At 38.2% G+C, this 25450-nt stretch overlaps 1 protein-coding gene across 3 annotated transcripts in view; it reads right to left on the bottom strand.

Moving 5' to 3' along the window:
* The window catches only part of PRKDC (protein kinase, DNA-activated, catalytic subunit), a 362155-nt gene that overhangs the window by 103942 nt on the left and 232763 nt on the right, over nucleotides 1-25450 (bottom strand). For all 3 annotated transcript variants that reach the window (XR_002823982.1, XM_023730648.1, XM_004375604.2), the window contains 5 exons: nucleotides 21953-22132; nucleotides 15081-15286; nucleotides 12148-12286; nucleotides 11088-11276; nucleotides 10199-10423 (listed from right to left, as the gene is read on the bottom strand). Coding sequence is in view for 2 of the 3 variants with exons in the window: in XM_023730648.1 (XP_023586416.1) it covers nucleotides 10199-10423; nucleotides 11088-11276; nucleotides 12148-12286; nucleotides 15081-15286; nucleotides 21953-22132 (939 nt within the window). In the remaining variant the exon portion in view is untranslated. The remainder of the gene's footprint in view (nucleotides 1-10198; nucleotides 10424-11087; nucleotides 11277-12147; nucleotides 12287-15080; nucleotides 15287-21952; nucleotides 22133-25450) is intronic.

Raw genomic sequence — 25450 nt, 5'->3', positions numbered from 1 at the left:
TTGGCCATTGTGAGTAGTGTTGCTATAAACACATGTGCATACGTACTTCTTTGAGTTCTTGTTTTCAGTCCTTTGGGATATATACCTAGGAATGGAATTGCTGGGTCATTTGGTAATTCTAAATTTAACTTTTTGAAGAACCTTCAAACTGCTTTCCACAGTGCTGCACTATTTTACATTCCAGTTTCTCCATATCCTTGCCAACACTTAACCAATTTTTGTTTTTTTTAAATCTAGACATCCTAGAGTGTGAAATTGTACCTCATGGTGGCTTTGATTTGCACTTCCCGAATGACAAATTATGATGACCATCTTTTCTTGTGCTTTTTAGTCATTTGTAATCTTCTTTGCAGAAATGTCTACTCAAGTCCTTTGCCTATTTTTATACTGGGTTGTTTGTCATTTTGTTGGTGAGTTATACGAGTTTCAACATATTCTGGATGCTAAGTCTTTATCAGATATGTGCTTTATTTATTTTGTTGCACATGCTTGGTGTCATATGTAAGAATCTATACTACTATAACTTTTTAAGGTAGTTCTCTAAAACATAAAATACATTAAACACCCTACAAATAAATTAGTTATACAATATGCCTCATAGTGATTAAAAATTAAGTCAAAGGAGCAATCAACAAATGGCTTAAATTTTTTATAATACTTTAGATTTCCAATAAAATTTCCATTCAATGAAATTAATAAAATTGACACAATCAGCTATTATCGTGTCTATTTGTCACCAATTTTAAAAAATCAGAATATTCATTAATGGGGGGGGCACAGCCAAGATGGCAGACTAGTCAGACACACTAAACCATCCTACTGCAACAAAGACCCCAAAAAACAAGTAAAATAGATACAGACATCAATCCTGGAACCCTGAACCTTAAATAAAGGGATAAAGTATTAGATCGGAAGCTATAAGAAGAAACTATAAAAAATGTCGAAGAAGTACAGATACGGTGTGCAGGTCCCCGGCCAAATGGCACGACAGAGTGTGGCCATCTTGGAAAAGAGCCAAAAACCCTACACGCAGAAAGGCACTGCCACTGAATTCCTAATAGGAGACAGAAACATGGCGTGGATATACTTGGGGCTAAGTAAGACCCGTTTGCTGGCTGCAACTCAAGGAGAAGCCCAGATTCCCTCACCCAGTAAACACAGGAGCACCCTCCTTCAACCCCCACCCTTCTGGTGAACAGAGGCAAGAAATGCCCAATCTCGGCAGACTCGACTGCAAGGAACCACAGTACCAAACTACGCTATTGCCAACCTCCATCTTCCCCCTCTGTCATGGCTTGAATTGCATCCCCCCAAAATATCTGTCAACTTGGCTAGGTCATGATGCCCAGTATTGTATAATTGTGTACCATTTTGTAATCTGATATGATTTCCTTATGTGTTGTCAATTTAATCACTATGATGTAATAAGATGGATTAGTGGCAGTTATACTGATGAGGTCTACAAGACTGGATAGTGTCTTAAACCAATCTCTTTTGAGATTTAAAAGAGAAAAGCAAGCGGAGACACATGGGAACCTCATACCACCAAGAAAGCAGCGCCGGGAGCAAAGCGTGTCCTTTGAACCTGAGGTTCCTGTGCGGAGAAGCTCCCAGATCAAAGGAAGATTGATGACACGGACCTTCCTCCAGAGCCGATGGAAAAAGAGTTCCACTGGAGCTAATGCTCTGAATTTGGACTTGTAGCCTACTTGTAGCCTTACATGTTGCATGTCTGGACTGTGAGAGAATAAACTTCTCTTTGTTAAAACCATCCACTTGTGGTATTTCTGCTATAGCAGCATTACATGACTAAGACAGAATTTGGTATGGAGAATGGGGTGCTACTCTAACAGATACCTAAAATGTGGAAGTGGTTTTGAAACTGAGAATGGATAGAGGAGCGGCAATGGTAGAGGACCAGCAGTGGCAGAGAACCAGCAGCAGCAGAACCAGGAGACCAGCATGAGACAGTGCTGGAGCCAACCCACGGAGTGAGAGAGCCGAGTACCTGTGCGTCAAAGGCTTCCTGGCGGAGTGGGGTGCCTCCGGGCACTTATTGGTGGAGCTACCACACTTTGGAACACTTGCCCCAGCAGGGCAAATGTGGGTGTGAGGCCCAAGAGCCAAGAGGCCACAGAAAGCAGAAGCTGACGAGACAAGGAACAAAAGAAGCCAAGCTGTCTCAGTTTCAAAAGGTATGGCCATGACCTCGGGGGTTTCAAAGGGTGGAGCCATCGCCTCTGGTGTTTCTAAGCGTGGATTTGTCACTCCGATGGACTAGGAGAATGGTGCGCCTAAAGCCGAGGGAACAGAGTTGCTTTCCTAGTGGGCCTGGAAGGCAGAGCTAAAGCCCAGGGCTGAAGGGCCTCCACTCAGAATCCAGATTGTGGCTAATACCTAGAGTGTGGAGGGCAGGGCTATTGTGTAAATTGTCTCAGAGAATGGAGGATTGTTTTCAGAGCCTTGAGGGTGTGTTTTGCTGACTTGCTTGGTGCCTATTATCCCTTCTTCTGTTCCACTTTCTTCCATTTGTAATTGAAATGTCTATCTTGGGCCTGTTCTGCCATTGTACCTTTGGAAGCAGGTAACCTGTATTCTATATTTGACAGATGAAGAGGAATTTTTGGATTTTGAACTTGGGTTAAGACTTTTCCTGTGATATGATGAGCTGAATATGTTTTGCATGCTGCAAGGACATGAATTTTTGGGGGCCAAAGAGTGGAGTGTCCTGAATTGAATTGTGTCCCCAAAAAAGATCTGTCAACTTGGCTAGGTCATGACTCCCACTTTTGTATAATTGTGTACCATTTTGTAATCTGATATGATTTCCTTATGTGTTGTAAATTGAATCACTAAGATCTAATAAGATGGATTAACGGCAGTTATACTGATGAGGTCTACAAGACTGGATAGTGTCTTAAGCCAATCTCTTTTGAGATATAAAAGAAAAGCGAGCAGAGACACATGGGAACCTCACACCACCAAGAAAGCAGTGCCGGGAGCAGACTGCGTCCTTTGGACCCGAGGTTTTGTGCTGAGATGCTCCCAGACCAAGGGAAGACTGATGCATCAAGAGGAACTTTCTCCAGAGCTGACAGAGAGAGAAAGCCTTCTCCTGCAGCTGATGCCCTGAATTTGGACTTGTGGCCTACTGGGCTGTGAGAGAATAAAATTCTCTTTGTTAAAGACATCCACTTGTGGTATTTCTGTTATAGCTGCAGTAGATGACTAAGACACCCTCTGTCCCTGCCTTCGGCCCCCCTTCTGCCTCTTTCCTCCACCCTGCCGAACGGACCCAGACCGTCCATGCTGGCTTCGGCCCTGCCTTGCTGCACCCTGCGGTATTAAGGGGAATCTGCCTGTAACCCAGACCCCTCCCCACTGGCCTTGGCCTCTGCTTGCTGCGGCTCCACTCCAGGGCCCTGCACAAGCCCGGTTCACACCACAGACAAACGACCCATCCCCACCCCTTCCTCTCCTGCTGGACCTTCCTCTACCATAGCTGAGCAACCAGCCCTGAACACCTGGACAAAGTGGTGAGAACTATTGTGCCCACAGATGAGTGAGCAATAAAGCATGGCCAGCCTGCATTCCCAGGCATTACCAAACAAAACAAAGGACAACACAAGCAAATCTACAATCAATAAATAAAGAAAATAATTCTATATGTCTTGGAGACATCAGACAATATCGAAACATATTGTTAAAAAACTGGGACAAGATGGCTCCAGTAAGTGACCAAAATAAAGCACCAGATAACCTTCCAGCAGAAGAAAACAAACTGGAACTATCTGACTGGGAATTCAAAAGTCTAATATTAAGGGCTCTCCAAGAGATTAGGAAAGCGATCAAGGAAAATGCAGACAAAATCATGGAAAACACAGACAAAGCAATAGAAGAATTCAGGAAAATAATACAAGAACAAAATGTCAAAATAAATAAACAATTAGAAATCATACAAAAATAGCAATTAAAAATCCAAAAGAGAAACAATAAAATTTCAGAAATGGACAATACAACAGAAGGTTTCAGGAGCAAATTTTAAACAATGGAAAACAGGATCAGCGAAATTGAAGACAAATCAATGGATACCACTTTGTTTGAGTAAAATCAGAGAAAAGAATGAAGAAAACCTAAGAACTATGTGGGATACAATCAAAAGCAAAAACTTGTGTGTGATCAGAGTTCCAGAACAGGGAAGAGGATCACTGGAGATATGCTGACACAAAACTTTTCAATATTATAAAAGATGAAAAGTTCACCATACAAGAAGCAAAACAAACCCCATCAGGATAGACCTCAAAAGAAAAAGAAAGTCTCCAAGACATAATAATCACACTTGTCAAAACCAAAAACAAAGAGAATCCTGACAGCACCTCAAGAAAAATGAAAAGTCACATACAAAGGGGAAACAATTAAGACTAAACTCTGATTACTCAGCATAAACCGTGTAGGCAAGAAGACAATGAGATGATATATATAAAACCTTGAAAGAAAAAAATTGCCAACCAAGAAACATATATCCTGGAAAACTCTGAAATATGATGGTGAAATTAGGACATTTCCAGATAAACAGAAAATAAGGGAATTTGTAAAAACCAAACCAAACTTACAAGAATTATTAAAGGGAAACTTTTGGTTACAGAACCAACATCAGATAACAACCTGAATCTAGGACAAAGGCCAATATCAGCCAGATACCAACCATAGTAATGAACTCTCTAGATTTAAAAAAAAAAAAAACTAAAAGATTTAAAACAGGGAACTAGAGATGTCAATCTGTAAATGACGACAACGTCAGAAGACTAAAAGTGGGAATATGTGGTGTAGGTATAAAACTTTCAAATGGAGAGGATGTTAAGGGGATATCAAGTAGTAAGACTGGTTAAAACTCAGGAGAATAGGAGGAAATTTCAAAGTAACCACAAAGACAGTTAACAAACCTACTCATCAAAATGAAGAAAAACATAAAGTCTCAGTAAACACAAAATCTACAATAACAAAAGAAATGAAAAGAAATTCCAAAACAAGAGGCATTCAGCACAGGAGAGTAAGAGGAACAAAGAAAACATATGCACTACCAAATAAGCACTACAGAATAACAGCAATAAACTCACACCTATAGATAATCACACTAAACGTAAATAGCCTAAATGCACCTGTAAAGAGGCAGTGACAGAATAGATTAAAAAAAAAAAAAAAGACTCATCAATATGCTGCCCACAAGAGACACATTTAGACACAAAGACATAAATATATTAAAAATCAAAGAACGGAAAAAAGATTATCAAGCACACAGCAACCAAAAGAGCGGGAGTGGCAATATTAACCTCAGATAAAACAGGCTTTAAGGACTATCCACCATAAAAGACAAACAGGAGGACATTATGTAATAATTAAAGGGAAAATCCACCATGAGGACATAACTATAATAAATATCTATGCACCCAAGGATGGGGCTCCACAACACATGAAAAAACTCTAACAGCACTTAAAAGAGAAATTGACAGTTCCACAATAACAGTACGAGACTTCAACACACCACTGTTGGTAAAGGACAAAACATCTAAAAAGAAACTCAGCAAAGATACAGAAGATCTAAAGGCTACAATCAACCATCTTGACTTCATAGACATATATGAAACACTCCACCCAACAGCAGCAAAGTATACATTCTTTTCCAACTCACATGGAACATTCTTCGGAATAGACTACATCATAGGCCAGAAAGCAACCCTCAACAAAATCCAAAACATTGAAAAAATACAAAGCATCTTCTCTGATCACAATGCCATAAAAGAAGAAATAAATAACAGAAATAACAAGAAAAATAAAAAACATGGAGACTGAATAACAGCTTGCTTAAAAACCACTGAGTAATAGAAGAAATCAAAGATGGAAATAAAAAATCTCTAGAATCAAATGAGAATGAAAGCACATCATACCGAAACCTCTAGGACACAGCAAAGGTAGTTCTCAGAGGTCAATTTACAGCAACAGACACACACATCAAAAAAGAAGGGACAAAATCAAAATGTTAGTCCTATAACTCTAAGAAACAGAAGGAGAACAATAAAAGGTGCTCACAGGCACCAGAAGAAAGGAAATAACAAAGATTAGAGCAGAAATAAATGAAAAAGAGAATCAAAAAACAATACAAAGGGTCAACAAAACCCAAAGTTGGTTCTTTGAAAGGATCAACAAGCTCAACAAACCACAGGCCAAACTGACAAAAGTAAAACCAGAGAAGAAGCAAATAACCCAACTAAGAAATGAAATGGGGGACACTACAACAGACCCAACTGAAATAAAAAGGATCGTAACAGAGTAGCATGAAAAGCTGTACTCCAACAAATTGGAAAACCTAAAGTGGAAAAATTTCTAGAAAAACACTACCTACCTAAACTAACACAAACTGAGGTAGAAAATCTGAACAGACCTATAACAAGACAAGAGACTGAAAAGGTAATAAAAAAATCCCAACCAAAAAATCCTCATACACGTGCCTTAACTGGAGAATTCTATCAAACATTCAGAGAGGAGCTCACACCAGTACCACTCAAAACTATTTCAGGACACAGAAGAGGGATACTTCCAAATTCATTCTATGAAGCCAGCATAACCATGATACCAAAAGTAGGTAAAAACACTATAAAAAAGAAAATCACAGACCAATATCTCTCATGACTACAGATGCAAAAGTTCTCAAGAAAATTCTAGCCAATAGAATTTAGCATCATATTAAAAAAAAAAAAATACGCCACAACTAAGTGGGATTCATACCAGGTATGTAATGATGGTTCAACATTAGAAAATTGATTAACGTAATCCACCACATAAATAAAAAAAAAAAAAAAATCACATGATCATGTCAATCGACACAGAAAAAGCATTTGATAAAGTCCAACACCCATTCCTGATAAAAACTCTCAGTTAAGACAGGAATAGAATGGAAATTCCCCAACATAATAAAGGGCATCTATATAAAACCAACAGCCAGTATCATTCTTACTGGAAAGAGGTTGAAAACATTTCCCCTGAGAATGGGAACAAGACAAGAATGCCTTTTATCGCTGTTCCTATTTAACATTGTGCTGGAAGTCCTTGCTAGAGCAATAAGTCAAGAAAAAGAAATAAAGGGCATCCAAATTGGTAAGGAAGAAGTAAAACTGTCCCTATTCGCAGATAATATGATACTATACACACAGAACCCTAAAGACTCCACTAGAAAACTACTGAAACTAAAAGAAAGATTCAGCAGAGTAGCAGAATACAAGATCACATACAAAAATCAACTGGATTCCAACACATCAATAAAGACAATACAAAAAGGAAATCAGGAAAGCAGTATCATTTATAATAGCCCCTAAAAAGATAAAATACTGAGGAATAAATCTAGCCAGGGACATAAAAGAGATATAAAAGAAAACTACAAAACATTTATGCAGGAAACCAAAAGAGATCTACATAAATGGAAAAACACACCATGCTCATGGATAGGCAGACTCAACATTGTGAAAATGTCAATTCTACCCAAAGCAATCTACAAATACAATGCAATCCCAATGCAAATACCAACAGCATTCCTCAATGAGATGGAAAAACTAATCATTAATTTTATATGAAATGAAAGAGGCCTTGGATAAGTAAAGCATAACTGAAAAAGAACAAAGCAGGAGGCCTCGCACTACCTGAACTCTGAAACTACTATACAGCTATGATGGTCAAAACAGCCTGGTACTGGTACAACAACAGACACAATGACCAATGGAACAGAATCGAGAACCCATATGTAACCTCATCCACCTACAGTCACCTCATCTTCGACAAAGGCCTAAAGTCCATTAAATGGGGAAAGGACAGTCTTTTTAACAAACGGTCCTGGCTAAACTAGATGTCCATCTGTAAAAAAAAATAAACAGGACTCATACCTCACGCCATACAAAAACTAATTCAAAACGGATCAAAGACCTAAATAAAAACCAAAAACCAAACCTGTTGCCACTGAGTTGATTCAAACTCATAACGACCCTATAGGACAGAGTAGAACTGCCCCATAGAGTTTTCAAGGAGCACCTGATGGGTTTGAACTGCCAACCTTTTGGTTAGCAACCATAGTTCTTAACTACTACGCCACCAGGGTTTCCAAAGACCTAAATATAAAACCAGAAACTATAAAGATCATGGAAGAAAAAAAAAGGGTCAATGAAAGGGCCCTAATACAGGACATAAATAGGATACAAACCATAACTAACAATACACAAACACCAGAAGGTAAACTAGGTAACCGGAATCTTCTAAAAATTAAACCTACAGACTGGGAAAAATTTTTGGCTGTGACATACCCGACAAACGTCTAATCTCTAAAATCTATAGGCGGCTAACAGACACATGAGGAAATGCTCACAATCACTAGCCATGAGAGAAATGCAAATCAAACCACAATGAGATACCATCTCACTCCGAAATTACTGGCACTAACAAAAAAACAAAACAAAACAGAAAATAATAAATGTTGGACAGGCTGTGGGGAGACTGGAACTCTTATGCACTGCTGGTGGGAATGCAAAATGGTACAATTATTTTGGAGAATGATATGGCGCTTCCTTAAAAAGCTAGAAATAGAAATAACATCCAATCCAGCAACCCCATTCCTAGGAAAATACCCCAGAGAAATCAGCCATCACAAGAATAGACATTTGCACACCCATCTTCATTGCAGCATTATTCCCAATAGCAAAAAGATGGAAACAACTTAAGTGTCCATCAACAGATGAATAAATTAAAAAACTATGGTCATCCACACAATGGAATACTAAACAACGACAAAGAACAATGATGAATCTGCAAAACATCTCAAAACATGGATGAATCTGGAGGGCACTATGCTGAGTGAAATAAGTCAATCACAAAAGGAAAAATACTGAATGAGACCACTATTATAAAAACTGATGAAAAGGATTACACACAGAAAGAAACAATCTTTGATGGTTACGAGGGAGGGAAGGGCTGGGGAGGGAAAAATACAACCTAGATAGTAGATGTCTTAGTCATCTAGTGCTGCTGTAACAGAAATACTGCAAGTGGATGGTTTTAACAAAGAGAAGTTTATTCTCTCACAGTCCAGTAGGCTACAAGTCCAAATTCAGAGCATCAGCTCCAGGCGAACACTTTTTCCGTCAGCTCTGGAGGAAGGTCCATGTCATCAGTCTTCCTCTGGTCTGGGAGCTTCTCTGCGCAGGAACCTCAGGTCCAAAGGACGTGCTCTACTCCCGGCACTGCTTTCTTGGTGGCATGAGGTTCCCATGTGTCTCTGCTCGCTTCTCTCTTATATCTCAAAAGAGATTGGCTTAAGACACTATCCAGTCTTGTAGACCTCATCAGTATAACTGCCGCTAATCCATCTTATTACATCATAGTGATTGAATTTACAACACCTAAGGTAATCATATCAGATTACAAAATGGTACACAATTATACAATACTGGGAATCATGACCTAGCCAAGTTGACAGGTATTTCTGGGGGACACAATTCAAGCCATGACAGTAGATGAATGGTAGCTTTGGTGAAAGATATGTCAGTATGCCAAACTGAAGAAGTCAGCACAACTTGACCAAGGCAAAGTCATGGAAGCTTCACAGATATATTCAAACTCCCTGAGGCACCAAGTTACTGGGCTGATGGCTGGGGACCATGGTCTTAGGGGACATCTAGCTCAATCGGCACAACATAGTTCATAAAAAAAATGTTCTACATCTGACTGTGGTGAGTAGTATCGGGGATTTTAAAAGCCTGCAAGCAGCCATCTAAGATACATCTACTGGTCCCATCCTGGCTAGAGCAAAATCTGTTGCTGTCAAGTCAATTCCATCTCACAGTGACCCTATGGGGCAGAGGAGAACTGCCCCAGAGGATTTCCAAGGAGTGGTTAGTGGATTCAAACTGCTGACCTTTTAGTTAGCAGGCGAACGCTTAACCACTGTGCCACCAAGGCTCCAAAAAACAGAAAAAGAAAAGATGAAACAAAGCATTAAGGCAAAGAACAGAGTAAAGAGAAATATTAGAAGAAAATGGAAGAATAAATAGCAGAAGAGTGGTATGAAATTAAAAATTTTGCTTCTTAATTTTTTTCATGAATTTTATGACTTTAATGAAGTATTATAAAAAGTGGCACATTTTAGATACATCTGTACTACCTGCATAAAGATATGAATGCCATTTTCAATACAATACTTGGCTCTGTCAAAATCGTCTTGTAGGAGGTAAAGGAGACTCAATTCCTGACTATAGTGAAGCTCCAGGAGAACCTTCTGGAGCTCCTTGCTCACAGAGTTGTCAACAAACGTCAGCAGGGACTGGTCGTCTTCTCCATGAAGCAGTAACTTCAGCTTGCTGCGGATCATGTAAGGTAAATATGTCTCCTACAAAACATCAACATCTACTTGTAACTTCAGAAAGCCCATTTTATAATATGTAATTATTTTTTTACTGCAATATTCTTTGGTATAATTTACAGTTGAAGTTTTAGGGCCAAAGTGGTGTTTACTGTTTCAAGTCTAAAACAATGGTTTAATAAAACTACAATGTTTTATGCCAGTTCATTTAAAATAGTAACCACAAAATATAAAGGAACACATTCTATATAAAAAAGAAAAACTTTTAGCTTAAAGGACACTTAGATGTTATACACAAAGTAAGGAACTTCGCAAGTGCAGTCAAAATTGCAGCCGTGTAGGGGACCTGCGTTGTCTCACTCTGGGGGTCGGGGTGCACAGGGGACAACCAAGGTACCCAGTGTAATTTTTTTGTAACATAAGAGACAAGAGGAAGTTTTCTTCCATGTTGTCACTCCAGGGATGTTAATATTTGTTTTAAAATACATACCATTTATTTTGAAATGATTACCTAAAAGTAATTAACGACAACAAAAAGATGTAAAAATACTGTGGAGTTTTGTGGGAGAGTCAGAGTATATAAACATCCTGATGGCCTTGCTTTTGAAAAGTTTTAAACAACTGTATTCCTTAGAAAATTCTTGACCATTAAAAATATTTATTTCAGTGACCTCAAAACAATCCTACCAACCTGATAAAATGACTCACTCCACATTTTATTTAGATCTGGAGGGTGCTTGCTGTCCACACTGGCTGTAGAGCAGTACGCCAACGATTGCCACTCAGTGAGGTGGTTATAGCAGTCCAGGGAGGCTAGTTCCCAAAAATCCTTTTCTGCTTCCATGGGCTCACCATCCAACCAGTCGTGTTTATTGAGAGCCTGGCAGAGAAAAATTAGAATTATTTTACAACGTTGGAAAGAATACAAATGACAAAATGGGGAATAGGAGGTACGTAACATTCACACTAAGGACAATCATTTTCAGATTTGTGAAAAAGGTGAGAGAAAAGAGAAAATATTCAGAGTAACACTGAAAGGAAGAAAGGAAACCTCTAGTATCAACTGAATGTAACAGCCCTAACTGAAAGGAAGCCATTCCTGTGAGAAACTTACCAGTGAAGCCAACTAATCAGACTGAGACTTAAGTGACCATGATTGCATTCAAGTCAAGACTGTGGGTTACTATTTAGCAAGTTCTTGCAATGACAGTTAGAACACAGGATATTTGCAGAAATTGAGAAGGTGTAAAATCCAGATGCCCACTCGACTCTGAACACTAACCTGGATTTGTACCACTTGCTGGGCAGGTATCTGCCCTGGGAGACCCTGGCACCGTAAAACACAGAAAGTCCAATACTCAACTTACCGTCATCCTCCCAAAACCAGTTCTTCTTTACTTCTCTACAGACCTTTTACTTATTGAAGGAAAACAATCTACTCAAATAGAAATTATGAATAATAATAGCAGATACAGAAATAACACCTTACAGTTTTCAGGTACTTGAAAATTTATGAAATGCTTTCTCTTTAATTCAATGATGTTTTCTTAAAAATAGTAAGAGATACAACAATAATTATTTCACATTTGGTTATTATGAAACCAGTCTCTGTGATTAACCTTGATAAAAATTTCAGGAATGAATATAAAACTGAAGTATTATAAAGCTCTAAATTCTAAAGCTAACAGTTTTTTCACCCAGAGAACAAAAATGTTTACGTGACTGATACATTTGTTAGAGATCAATTTTACCTCATTATATTGCTTAGCAGCTTCAGAATAATCATTTCTGGCTTCTGCTAATAATGCATCCTGAGTAACTTGCTTTGTTCCTATTTCACTGCTAAAAATACCACGGAGGACATCATATTCTCCAATTGATCTATACAATCTATAAAACAAATGAAAAAGAAAGGTCCAAATCAATGAAGGTCCCAATATTCTATAATTAATTATTTTAATGAAATGATATTAAATCAAGATGTTTCACATTATACTAACTAAAAATACATAAAATGTCATTATACTTTGCTAAAAATATAAAATTTAAAAATTTCAGGGCTTTGAACCAGTTCTTCCTGGTTCAGTTATGGCAGAGGAAGTGATACTGGAACAGACATGAATTTTTAAAATTTGGGTGAACCAGAACTACAACTGGAACGGGAAAAATTATGGGTCGAAGCCCTATTAGAAACTTAATCTCCCTCTTAGAAAATAAGGGTAGCGTATGTGTTGCATAGATTTGGTTGGATTTTGTGCAGAGGTAGAAACATCAGTGCCCTGCTCAAAGACGGTGGCTGACTATGCCACTTTGAATGTGTGTCGCTCTCCTCAGTTCTGGCAATAATCCAATCTCATGCCTCAGGCTCCTGAAAGGGCTCACTACACCTCTTCCAAGTCTCCATTCCAGGGCTTCAACCTGTAATTTTTCCTTTTCCGGCTGTGGTTCTGAATCACCCAAATTTTAAAAATTCAGGTCTATTCCAATTTCACTTCGTCGGCCATGACTGAACCAGTCTGAAGCCCTGAAAAAATCTGAAGTTACCATTAGGTTTTACTAATGTGCATTTAAAGTGAAATCTGAAAATATCAAAGGTTCTCATGTGTATAAACTGTTTCATTAAAGAAGCTTAAGTATTAGTTAATTACATTAACTCTCTACTTATCTCTGGCTGACCCATTTGGAATCCTTATCTATTCCTAGAATTTGCAATTTAGCCAGAAACCCAGAAGCAAGTAAAAAAATAATCCTGACCCTACTCATGCCACATTTTAACCCATGTTGCACAGGCTGTCTCTATTCTATTGATAAGTAACTTCCTCATAGCCTTCATATCTGCTACAGCATTCATTTACCTCTTTATCTTAACAAAAGCCTTGCTTGATCCTGTGAACTAAGCTTCCGCCTTTAAGATATTCCCAAGTAGGTGTTTAATACATGCTTGTTTCCATCCCTCTGGAAATTTCTTTTCTATCTTTCAATTCTCAATGCAAATGTCATCTCTTCAGTAAAAAAGAACACTGTGTTGACCAGCCCGCCAATGACTACTTCTCCTCGGCCCTTCCACAGTCTGGCTCCCTTTCTGTGGACTAAAACTCACATATTCACATCAAAAGAGCCCTCAGAAGCTCTCCCCTAGAGTTTACTGATTCCAAATTTAGATAAAAATTTAATAAACATGGCTCTCTTATTGCCCTGAGCATACAGCATGGAAGGCATCAAATCAGCGGCAGAGGTGGTTAGGTAGAAGCAGTGGCATAATAGCTCCCAACCCAAAAGTCAAGGAGAAGATGAAAGCTATGGACATTTTCCACATACTCAGAAAAGATCTCAGCCTATGGACACCCTACCTACACTCGTCCCAAGGTCTCTGGGTCATGTACACTGTAACTGATGGTCAAAACTATGACAGGCTAAGTTACATTCACAGTACTCTGTTTGCAAGGAATGCAAAAGTATTATAAAAAAAAAGTATGAGGAAGTATTTAATAAAGTTTGAAAAGTTTAGGCCCTTAAAAGTTGTGTGCTCCATATGCCCAGTAAATACATCTCATATTGGTTTCTCACTCCCTGAAAGTATTAGATATACAAGGTGTTACTGTTTACCTAAATATCTGAGTCACCAAGATGTGCTCTCTGAACTGCCTGGCATTTATCTGTGCGTCTGACCACCTCCTACTTCCTACTACGGTTAGTTCTGTACATAGGTAGATGTACTTTCTATTGGATGGTTAGTTCTATGAGTCTGAGGTCAGTGTCCGGCCTAGTGCCTTATACACGCGCAGTGCTCAATTAAGACAGAAAGATGAGAAAGGCTATAAAACAGTGACAAGCGCAAGGACTCCCACCCTTATATTTACTATCTTTCCTCCTAGAAACTAAAGATTTAAAAACCAGCACTATAAAATAGAGGTGCAAATTAAATTTCAACCTTTATCAAATATCCTGCATCAAAATTAACTACTGGCTTTCCTATGATTAAAACCATGAATAAAGGAAGAGTCAGACACGATGTTAAATGGCATAATTACAAAATGGAATTTCTTTTTCCCAAATAAACAAATAAAACTAATTGGAATAAATTATTTCTAAAATTTTTAGTTCCATTAAAAATAACAAATCATCCTCTGTTTAGTTTAGCAGTGCAGCAAAAACATGTAAAATATCAGGGACTCTACGTTACAGTCACACTTGAAAAGAAACTAGACTTAAGTTCAAAAGATCATACACTGAAGGAAAACAGGTTAATTAATGTTCTCTTCCTTGAGCAAGATGTTCCTTGATTCATGGAATTAAACTCAGCCTGAAAGACTTTTTAAGAAATTTCACAGAAATGTTACTATCAACTTTACTGATTTATGTGCTGCCAAAATGAAGCCCAGATTTTTCTATATTAAAACCAAACCAAGATGGTTACGGTCGAGTTGATTCCGACTTACGGCAAGCCCATGTGTTACGGAATAGAACTGCTCCATAGGGTTTTCTTGGCTGCAATCTTTACAGAAGCAGATTGCCAGGCCTTTCTTCTGTGGTGCCGCTGGGTGAGTTTGAACCACCAACCTTTAAGTTAATAGTCAAGCACAAACTGCTTGCACTACCCAGTAGTCAAGCACAAATCACTTTTCTATATTACATGGGTCAAATTCGTGGTTATCTATCAGAGTGCTGTAATGACAGGGCTTACTTCGCAAGCTGAATCCATCTGAGGACTTCAGGAGAGGGGCGGGGTGCTCCCCGGGCTCGCTTGGCCAGAGGCTCTGGGGGCTCCAGGTGGAGCAGAGCTTCCTCTAGTAGCAGAATGCCGACAGGCTGCTGCAGGCTGGCGAGGCAGCCAGCACTCACCAAGGCCGGGTCAAGGCCGAGCAAGTCTGGGTGTTGGCAACTCACTTCCTGGGAAACCACAAACACATGCAGTTATTTAGCCTGTGGTACTTGGACCATATCTTCACGAATGAATAATTTATTTTACTAAACATAAAAGAAAGCTTTGATGTTTAAGTAGCAGTTTCTCTTAACAAATTTTTCTCAGCATTTAATTTGCCTGAAGGAGGAAATGACCTTATTTTTACACTTCCAAACCAGGGAATAACTGAAAGCAACAAAACCACTAGCAAAATGTGAAGATTTCTATATATCCAAACAAATGCAGTTTCCAGGAATATTTATCCAATTAATTGATGAGAAAAGCAGCTGAAACACAGAGACTTCAATCATCAAAAAAGTGGGTATACTCATCTCCCTGTTATTCTATGCAATCTCTTTTTTTCTATCCCCTCTCATCCCCAGGGGCCAACTTATTTAATAATATTTGAATAGAGTATTTCAGGAATTATTATTCTGACCTTTACTTTGTAACTCTCAATTTGAAAGTCATATATACAACATATTAATGAAAAACAAACCTCAAATCAATATCCAGAACAAAACACAAAGCATGACAGCATTTTCATTAAAGCAGACCTGCATGTGTTTGTGTGACAGAAGACAGGCCTCCTCACACCTAACACCAGCCTCTCCCCTCCCCTAGGAGCCGCACCACACACTGATATGTTACACCCAAGCCAAGTAAAGTTCTAATTACACAAAGTAAACAAACAAAATGTTAGCTACCCTTTCAAACCCAAACCAAACCCATTGCCATCAAGTGGATTCCACTCATAGAGACCTTACAGGACAGAGCAGAACTGCACCATAGAGTTTCCAAGGCTGTAATTTTTACAGAAGCAGACTGCCATATCTTTCTCCTGTGGAGAATCCAGTGGGTTCGAACTGCCGACCTTTTGGTTAGCAGCTGAATGCTTAACCACTGTGCAACCCTTAGAAGGAACTTTTCACAGGAAAAGAAGTGCAAAATAAAGTTCTACTTCAATTAAAAACACAGCAAAGCTTTCCTAGTTGAGGTGTCAAACTGTGAGAGAACACCATCCTAATTTGAAGAACTAAGCCTAGTATGAAATACAGAATTAAAAAAACAAATACATTTTTGATTTTCAAGTAATCTACCCATCCTCTAGGGTCGTTGTACATCGGAATCAACTTGACAGCAGTGGGTTTGGTTTTTTTGGTTTTACCCATCCTATAAATATTTATCGAGTGCCTTCTAGGTTCTAGACACTGTGGAAGCACAGTGTTATCCTTTGTTTCATGGAGCTTAAGATTCATTCATCCTTTTTGCCCAACAGAAGTCTTTCACGAAATGGTTTTAATGAATAAGTGACTACTGTTAGGATATATGTAACTACGTGTTCATAATTTAAATGAGAGATTTGGGTCTATTTTCAAGAAGACTGGCTATCTGTACAATCCTGTTTAGGGAACCATTCTATTTTATAAAGCTTGATATGCTAAGCAAAAGTTAAACTTTAGTCATCTGTTTTCACTTTTTACAAATTCCAAATTGAGAAAAAGTAATGAAGCTTAACTTTTAAAATGTTGAACATTTATTGGAATTCATGACAATATTCCTTGTTTGAACTTTTATCTCACTCTATTAGGTCTTAAGGTCCTGAAGGGCAGAGGAAATGTCTTTGTTTCATATAGTCCATGGTTTTTATAATAGGACACTGAACATAGGTATCCTTCAACAAGTGTTTTTGTAAAGAAAAACAAAATTTTATACAAAGTTGAAACAAAACTACATATAGAATAAACGTAGGGCACCAAATTCACTTTCTTGGCCAATCAGAGCACATCAGAAGAATGGCTAGTAGACTGTACCCCTCTGCAAAGGAGAAATGGACATCCTGGTGGGCAGCGCCCTTAAAGAAACAGTCATTTGTCCTTGCTAGAACAAAAAGCTCTGTGAACCATACACAAAAACTAATTTAAAATGGATTAAGGACCTAAATGTTAATCTAAAACCATAAACTGCTTGGAAGAAAATATAGGAGCAAAGCTTTGGACCGAATTTTGTTTAATGATAGATTATCAAACACAACAACGAATGCACAAGAAACAGAAAAAACAGATAACTGGCACCTCATAGAAGTGAAATACTTACGTTCATCAAAAGAGTAAAGAGACAACCTACAGACTGGGAAAAATCGTTGGGAACAATATAACCAATAAGATCAATATCTAAAATACACAGATAACATCTACAATTTAACAACAAAAAGGCAAATAACCCAATCAAAAGCTAGGCAAAACACCAAAAACACAATAAATATTATTTAAAAAAAAAAAAAAATGGGCAAAGGACGTGAATAGACACTTCATCAGAGGATATTCAAATGCCAACAGACACATGAAAAGATGCTCAACGTCATTAGCCATCAGAGAAATGCAAGTCAAAACCACAATGAGATACCATTTCATTCCCACTATGATGGCTAAGATTAAAAAAAAAACCCAGAAAATAACAAGTGTTGGAGGTAATGTGGAGAAATTGGAACCCTATCCATTGCTGGTGGAAATGCAAAATGGTACAGCAATTGGGGAAAACAGTCTGGCATTCCTCAAAAACTAGAGGTAGAGATGCCATATGACCCAGTAATTCCACTCCCAGGTATAAATCGTATTTTTACACAAATAATGCGCATCTTCTATGTTTGTTTGCCAACCGTGCCCTCCCCCTGTGAAGTATTTTCATAAAAGTGCACTATGCTAATTTTTTTATAGCAACATGTAAAAAGAAACTGGCACAGTGACACTTAGAAAATACCTAGCAGGGGGTACGGCATGGTTGGCAAATAAACGTAGAAGGCACACATTATTTTCATAAAAATATGGGTACCCCAGAGGTCTAATAGAACAGATGTGTGCTCATCTAATTTCACTGCGGCGTATTCATCACAATAGCAAAAGGATGGAAACAACCTAAGTGCTCATCAGTGGACTAATGGATAAGTAAAATGTGGTTCATACATAAAACAGAATACTACTCAGAGAAAAATGAATTCCCAAAACATTCTGGAACATAAAGGAACCTGGAGGACATTATGTTGAGCAAAACAAGTCAACTGGAAAAAAACAAATATTGTATGTTCTCACTTCTATAAACGACATGAACAGATAAATATACAAAAACTAATGTTCATTAGTGGTTATCAGGGATGGGGGAGCGAGCGGGAAGGATTCTCTAGATAGCAGACACTTGTTATTTTTGGTGATGGGAAAGATAACACCAAATGAGGGTGAAGTGTGCATAGTCTGACGAAGGTAAATGATGTCACTAAGATATCTGTGGTAATTGCTATGGTACATATAATTTTGAAACAACTGTAACAACAACCAAAAAATATTTGTGCAGGTATATATGTATGTATGTAGGATATATGTGTATAGGTATGTATATATGAGTACAGGTAGACCCTAACTTAACGACAAGTTTCTGTTTCAACAACTCTGTCGTAAGTCAGTTCTAACATAGGTCGAATACCTCATTTTTTTTTAAAAGTTTTCATTATTATTGCCTTTTATTAGCAGTATCTTTATAAATATGACTTTTGTCTTTGGGGGTTGGAAACGTTACATATAAATTTACAGATTATTTTAATACATGCATACATACATAAAAAATACACGAATCATAAAAATTTCCTCTGACAACAGAGTTGGATGACACTGGCATTTTGTCAGGTGTGGTAATAACTCCACTTGTTCTTGATCATCTGTACTATCCCTGGGAATGAGGATGGTGTTTCTAGTCAGAAAATTAGTGAGAGTTGTCTGTATGGTCCTTTTCTTTTTTTTCTCCATATTTAAAGAAAAAAAAAAAAACAAAAAAAACGATCTCACTGATTCCTGAATCTGTCCATCTGCCTATCGACTTTAGCAAAGTGATCAGCTTGGGTACATGTTTTCAAGCAACTGAACCCCCTAATTTAGTTTAGAAAACCAAATCTATATGGCAGTGTTTTGAACAGTAAACCGTAAAACTCAACATCTGCCAGTAAACATCTGAGAACGACATTAGCAAATTATGTGCTGCAACACTGTATGTAGTTTGAAAGATTAGGGCCATAGTCTCCTAAAACATGTCAGTCAACTGGCGTAAGATAGTCCATAAAGACAATGATCTACATTCTAGTTTGGTGAGTAGTGTCGGGGTCTTACAAGCTTGGAAGCATCCATCTAAGATATAACAATTGGTCGCTACTTGTCCAGAGCAAAAGACAAAGAAGGAAACAAAAGACTCAAAGAAGAAACTACTGTATTTTTATGCAAATAATATGTCCCTTCTACTTTGTGTGCTAACTGTGCCCTCCCCTCATGAAGTATTTTTGTAAGCGTGCTATGTTAATTTTACAGCAATATGTAAAAAAAAATTGGCATAGTGGCAGTTACGAAAATACCTCTCGGCGGGGGGGAGGGCGTGCCCGGAAAACAAACATAGAAGGTGTGTGTTATTTGCGTAAAAATACAGTAGTCTACAGAACCAATAGTCTACATGAACCAGGGCCTCATCTACCTTGAGACCAGAAGAGCTAGATGGTACCCAGCTACCACTATCAACCATTCTAATCAGGGCCACAATAGATGCACCCTGAAATGTGGGAAAAATGTGGAACAGAACCTCAAATTCTTAAAATCAATAAATAAATAAATAAATAAGAACGACTTACTGGACCAGTTAAGACTAGATGACTCCCCAAAATAACTGTCCTGAGATATTCTTTAAACCTTGAACTAAAACTAGCCCCTGAGGTCACCTTTTAGCTAAACAAAAGACTGGCTCACAAAATATCACCTGTGAGTATTGTGCTCCTTTAAAAAATCATCTATATGAGACCAAATGGTCAACAATTACTTTAAAACAAAGATGAGAATATAAGGGGTCAGGGAAACGAAATTAATGGAAATGGAACAACCAGAAGAGAAAGAATGAGAATGTTCAATCGTTGTGACAAATGTAATCAGTGTCACTGAACAATTTGTGTAGAAAATGTTGAATGCAAACTTAATCTGCTATGTAAACCTTCACCGAAAATACAGTAAAATATTATTAAAAAAAAAAAAATTAGAATAAGGCCTGTAAATGCTATGCGGACGCAGCAGGAAACCATGGAAAGAGAAAAACACAGTAGTTTCATACATAAGCCCCAAGCAGACAGTCCTAACAGCAGTGGTGCAAATACAGCCACTGGTGTATGCTCTAGATACCCTTTCCACAAGCAATGCCAACTGGCAAGGCCCAGGGAGAGCCGTGAAGGGGTAGAGGGTATCTGTTTACTTAACAACGGTTAGCGATCCTCCCAAACAACAATGGAAAAATACAGGGACAATACTAGGAAGTAAGATTTTAAAAATCACTTCAGAATATAATGTAAAGAGAAACTTGTTCTGAAATATTGGCTGATGCAAGAATTAACTCTTTAAACCTTTTTTATCTTAATGTAGAGGAGAAAAACAACAAAGGAATCGTATTTATAAATTATGGGAGTCCCTGGGTGATGTAAATGGTTAACGTGCTCAGCTGCTAACTGAAAGGCTGGCAGTTTGAGTCTACCCATAGGCGCCTTGGAAGAAAGGCCTGGAGATCTACTTCCAAAAATCAGCCACTGGAAACCTTATGGAGCAGAGTTCTTCTCTGACACACATGGGGTCACCATGAGTCGGAGTCACCTTGACTGCATCTGGTTTGATTTTTTTTAATTTATAAATTATTAGACAGTAAGAATAGAGGAAATATGTAAAGAAACTGTACTTACGTTTTCATGCTACATCAAAAATACAACAGGAAAACTAAGTACTTCATCTCAAGGAATTACTTCCCAATTCATGTATAAGTCGATGTTACTGATGATGTTAAAGAATACGATTTTGTAATTACATCAAGGAGGTAACCAGTTATAAAAGTGATAAAAGAATCCAAAAGATTTTCTGAGGAAGGTCTAATGATTCATGATTTAATGGCCAAGAAAGTATTGCTTTCATGAAAAAATTCATCTTCCAGGAAGTATGTTTAACTGAAAATAGACCTACATGAAGTTCTCTGCCCAGAATGTCACTTTCTCAGGAAGGGCACCCTATCCATCTTAGACAGTGGCACACACTCACCCTGGTTCAGGCCATCTCCGTCCTTGCTATAGTACCACCCTGTTAATCTTAGCACTGTTCTTCAAGCTCTATACACTTACTACTACCAGAGGTTATGTCTTATATTTATTCGTCTGTTTATTATCAACCACCCACTAGAATGTAAGTTGTATAAGGGCAGTGATTTTACTCTCTTCATCAATGTGAACAAATTAACATCTCTTAAAGGCAGTCAGGAGGCAGGAAAGAATGTAGTGAAATACTACATAAGGAAAAGCAACTAAATAAAATGCAGGGCTTCATCAAAGCACTGAAGAGATTAGCTTATTACAAAATAAAACACTTCTGTACTGCTTGATTTCTGATTATTCTGTCATGCATTAATTTTTATGGAAAAAAATACAAATAAATTAAATCCACCCATTTGGGAAGAAGTAACCCAGACATGCATCTACTCTGTTAAACATCCTGTTATTCTCAAGAGTTTGAACTTGCTAAACAAAGTTATTATAACACAGTCATGTGAAGCAAACATAAACAATGCATATTTTATGAAGAGCATGTGCAGACTCTTACCTGGATACAGGAGACAAAAGGTGGGAAAAAATAGAAAGTGGTATTAAGAAAATGATTGAAGTCCTGGAGCAACTTTTGAGTAATGCTGTTTTTTTCAGACATGGTCTTAAATTTATCTATCTCTTTTAGAATTCCAGAAAACAAGCTGACAAAGAGCTGTTTTGCAATTATCGGGTCTCTCTGTAAAATATTCGAGACAAAGACACATTAGGATCTAAAGTAAAAATGCTGTAATTCACCAATACCATTAGACCTTTATTTGAAAATACAAACTGGTGCAAACATATCTAGTACATATCCCATATCTATTTAAAAACCTTTAACAGGCATTCAGAGGGGAGTATTTGGAATTTTAAAAATAGATCTGTTTGATACGTGTCTTATAAAAGGTATGAGGACACAAAGATTTGAAATTAACAGCTGGCTTAATTGCATACTTGACCAATTGTGAGTTTGAGCTTTAGTTTTCTCATCTTTGAAACATAACAGAAATGTACCTCATAGGGTCACTGTGAAGATTAACCAAGATAATGCATGTCACCTGTTTAGTGCAATACTTGACAAGTATTCAGAGAAAGATTTAATTAAATTTTAGATATTACTTACACATCAGCATCATTGCAAAGCTTAAAATAACTAATTGATGAGCTTAAATAAAATGTCAATGTTAGTCTTCAAAATCCCATCATTAAATCAAAGTAATGACCACCAGTGGCCAGGGCTGAACGTGTGTATCTGGGCTCTCCAGACCATCAGCCTGGTCACTTTGGCTTGCTTCAGCCCCAGAGGCACTGCCTTATTCACATCTGTCCTGCTAGCACCAAAAACAGTTCCTGGCAGATAGTCTGTGTGGGGTTTACAATTAACTTTACCCAAAGAATTTGGTCTTCCTTGATTCCTGAGAGATAAGCTCTAAAACCTTGGAATCTCCCCAGTGACTGATGTATCTTTGTTATCTAAGATGCATTCAGAGCACAAGCTGGGGTTTATGCTAATGAGATGATTCTTGGGTGGGGGCTGGCCAACCAGAAAGACTCACTATGTGACATCAGCTGACCTCAGAGGTGGAGGGAGGGCCAGAGGTTGAGTTCAACCACATGGACAATGATGCAATCAATCATTACTACATAACGAAGCTGCAATAAAGGCTCTGAACATAGAAGCTTCATGGGCTTCCTGGTTGGTGAAAGACACTGATGCACATGGGGGGACAGTGTGTCCCTTTTGGGGACACGGAAGCTCCATGTTGGAACCCCTCCCAGACCTTGCCCTATGTGTCTGTTCATTTGCATCCTTTTTGCTATAAGAAAACTGTAAGTATAGCACTCTTCTGAGTCATTCTAGCAAATTATCAAACCAAAGGGAGTAGTGGGAGCTAGCAAGTCGGAAGTGAGGGGGGCCCAGGGACCCCCAAGCTTGTGGCTGGCATCTGAGGTCTTGGGCAGACTTGGTAGTCTGAAGGACTGTGCCCTTTAACTTGTGAGGTCTGACCTAGCTCTGGTGGATAGAGTCATGGGGTGAAGTGCTGCATTTGTTGCAGGTGGTGTCAGAACAGAAGAGGAACAGAATAGAATTGAACTGGAATTTGATTGACTATGACTTAGTATCTACAGGGGTTAAATGAAGGCATGCATGCATGAATGAATAAAATTTAAAAATTACTTTGTTAGATAAAAGCTACGTCTGAATAAAAAGTACAAATTTATTTTAAGTAATTTATGTGACTATAAAAAGTTATAATAGTTACTATATAACATTTTAGAAAATATGGATCAGGAAAAAATAAATAAATATAACCCATAATTACACCAAAGAGATGTTCACTGCTAACATTTGGTCTTTTCTTGACACACACACTTTTTTATGTGGTATATATTGTTTGGTGGCCTGCTTTTTTCAATTTACTATATGGTAGATAGGTTTCTGTGTGTTTAATCTACTGCTTCTTGAGTCTTATGTGTAAGTTCCTTCATTTTCCAGGGAATCCCATATACTCATTTTGCTAGGACAACATAATGACTTTTAAGATAAGTGAAGTCTTCTAAATCACAGGGAGTTGCTGGCTCCAGGAGGGCCAATGATGGCAGCTAATTTACCTCTGCTCCTCAATCCTCTCGTATTAGAGGTCTCTCAGTGAGGAAGGGCAGCTCTGTGAGGGCAAAGCCTCACCTATCTGTCCACTGAGACGTCACAGCACTTACAATAGTCCTTCATGTAGAAAAGTTACTTCACAAATAAAACATTTGTTGAATAAATAAAGTATTGAAATTTGTTACAGTGTTAAGAAAAGGCAATGCTTATGTTTGATCTATATTAAAAACACTGCCCAATTATGAAAAAATAAAGTATTGAAATTTGAGAAATACCAGGCAACACAGTCTTCCTTGAAGAACAGAAAAATGTATGTCATACTTTTTCAAAACAGTATCCACTGCCTCCGCTTTTTCCAAGCACACACAGGATGAAGTGATGGGGCTGAGACCCTGGGTACCCTGCAGCCTCAAGCGTCTGACCTGTGTCCATCAGTACACATGTATGTCTCTCCAGCACAGACAGAGTGCAAAACGTGCCAGGGGGCAGGACTTAACATCACAGATGAGATAGTGATGTGAGAACTGTGTGTAAGATACCAGGGAGCCTAGGCATGATGGGAGGGTGGTAAGAGCACGGGCATCAGAGGGCATCTGGTCCTCGCCTCCCTCCTGACCAGCACAGCACTCTGCTAACCTTAACCCTAACATCTTCATCTAATAACTGTCTTCACGTCACAGGACGACTGGGACAATCTAATGAGAGTGTGAAAGCACTTCACAATAGTAAAGGGGCGGTAGTTAGATGAATCTGCACATGGGACAAAACTGCAGAAAACCAGACACACACAAATGAGTGCATGAAGAATGATGGAGCTGAACAAGGTACACAGTCTAGTTAACAGTGCTATGCCCATGTCCACTTCTAGATCTAGATATTGTATTACTGCTGGATATGATATCACCACTGGGGGATGCTGGGCGAAGGGCTACAAGGGACTCTGTACTATTTTTGCGACTTCCTGCATATATAATGGGCTAGGCACATACACTCTACTATGATAATCAACATTAATAATAACGACAATAAAATATAAGGCATTATTATTATTACAATAATAATAACTACAATAAAATATAAGACATTATGTTTCAGTGTATAGCACAATGCTGTACATATTACAATCTTTAGATATTTTTAAAAGTGTTATTTTAATATAAGTCAAAGGAATGTTAATCTGCCCTTGGGGAATAAATATCCTGTTATTGTCAAAGAACTCATCTAGGAAATTTCATTCACTCTTGACACTTTATTTTACACCCAAAAAGATAATGACTTACAGAGCACTCCGGCAAGATGGCGGTCTAAGCAGAAGCACCACGCCGTCCCTCCACAACAAAGATCCGAAAAACTAAGCCAAACAGAGAATCAACAATCCTGAAACCCTAGAACATCAAATGAAGAGAT

Source organism: Trichechus manatus, unplaced genomic scaffold (assembly GCF_000243295.1).
Source record: "Trichechus manatus latirostris isolate Lorelei unplaced genomic scaffold, TriManLat1.0 scaffold00038, whole genome shotgun sequence".
NCBI classification, from domain to species: Eukaryota; Metazoa; Chordata; class Mammalia; order Sirenia; family Trichechidae; genus Trichechus; species Trichechus manatus.
Note: the sequence above shows the minus strand (reverse complement) of the source record. Positions and strands in the feature narration are given on the sequence as shown.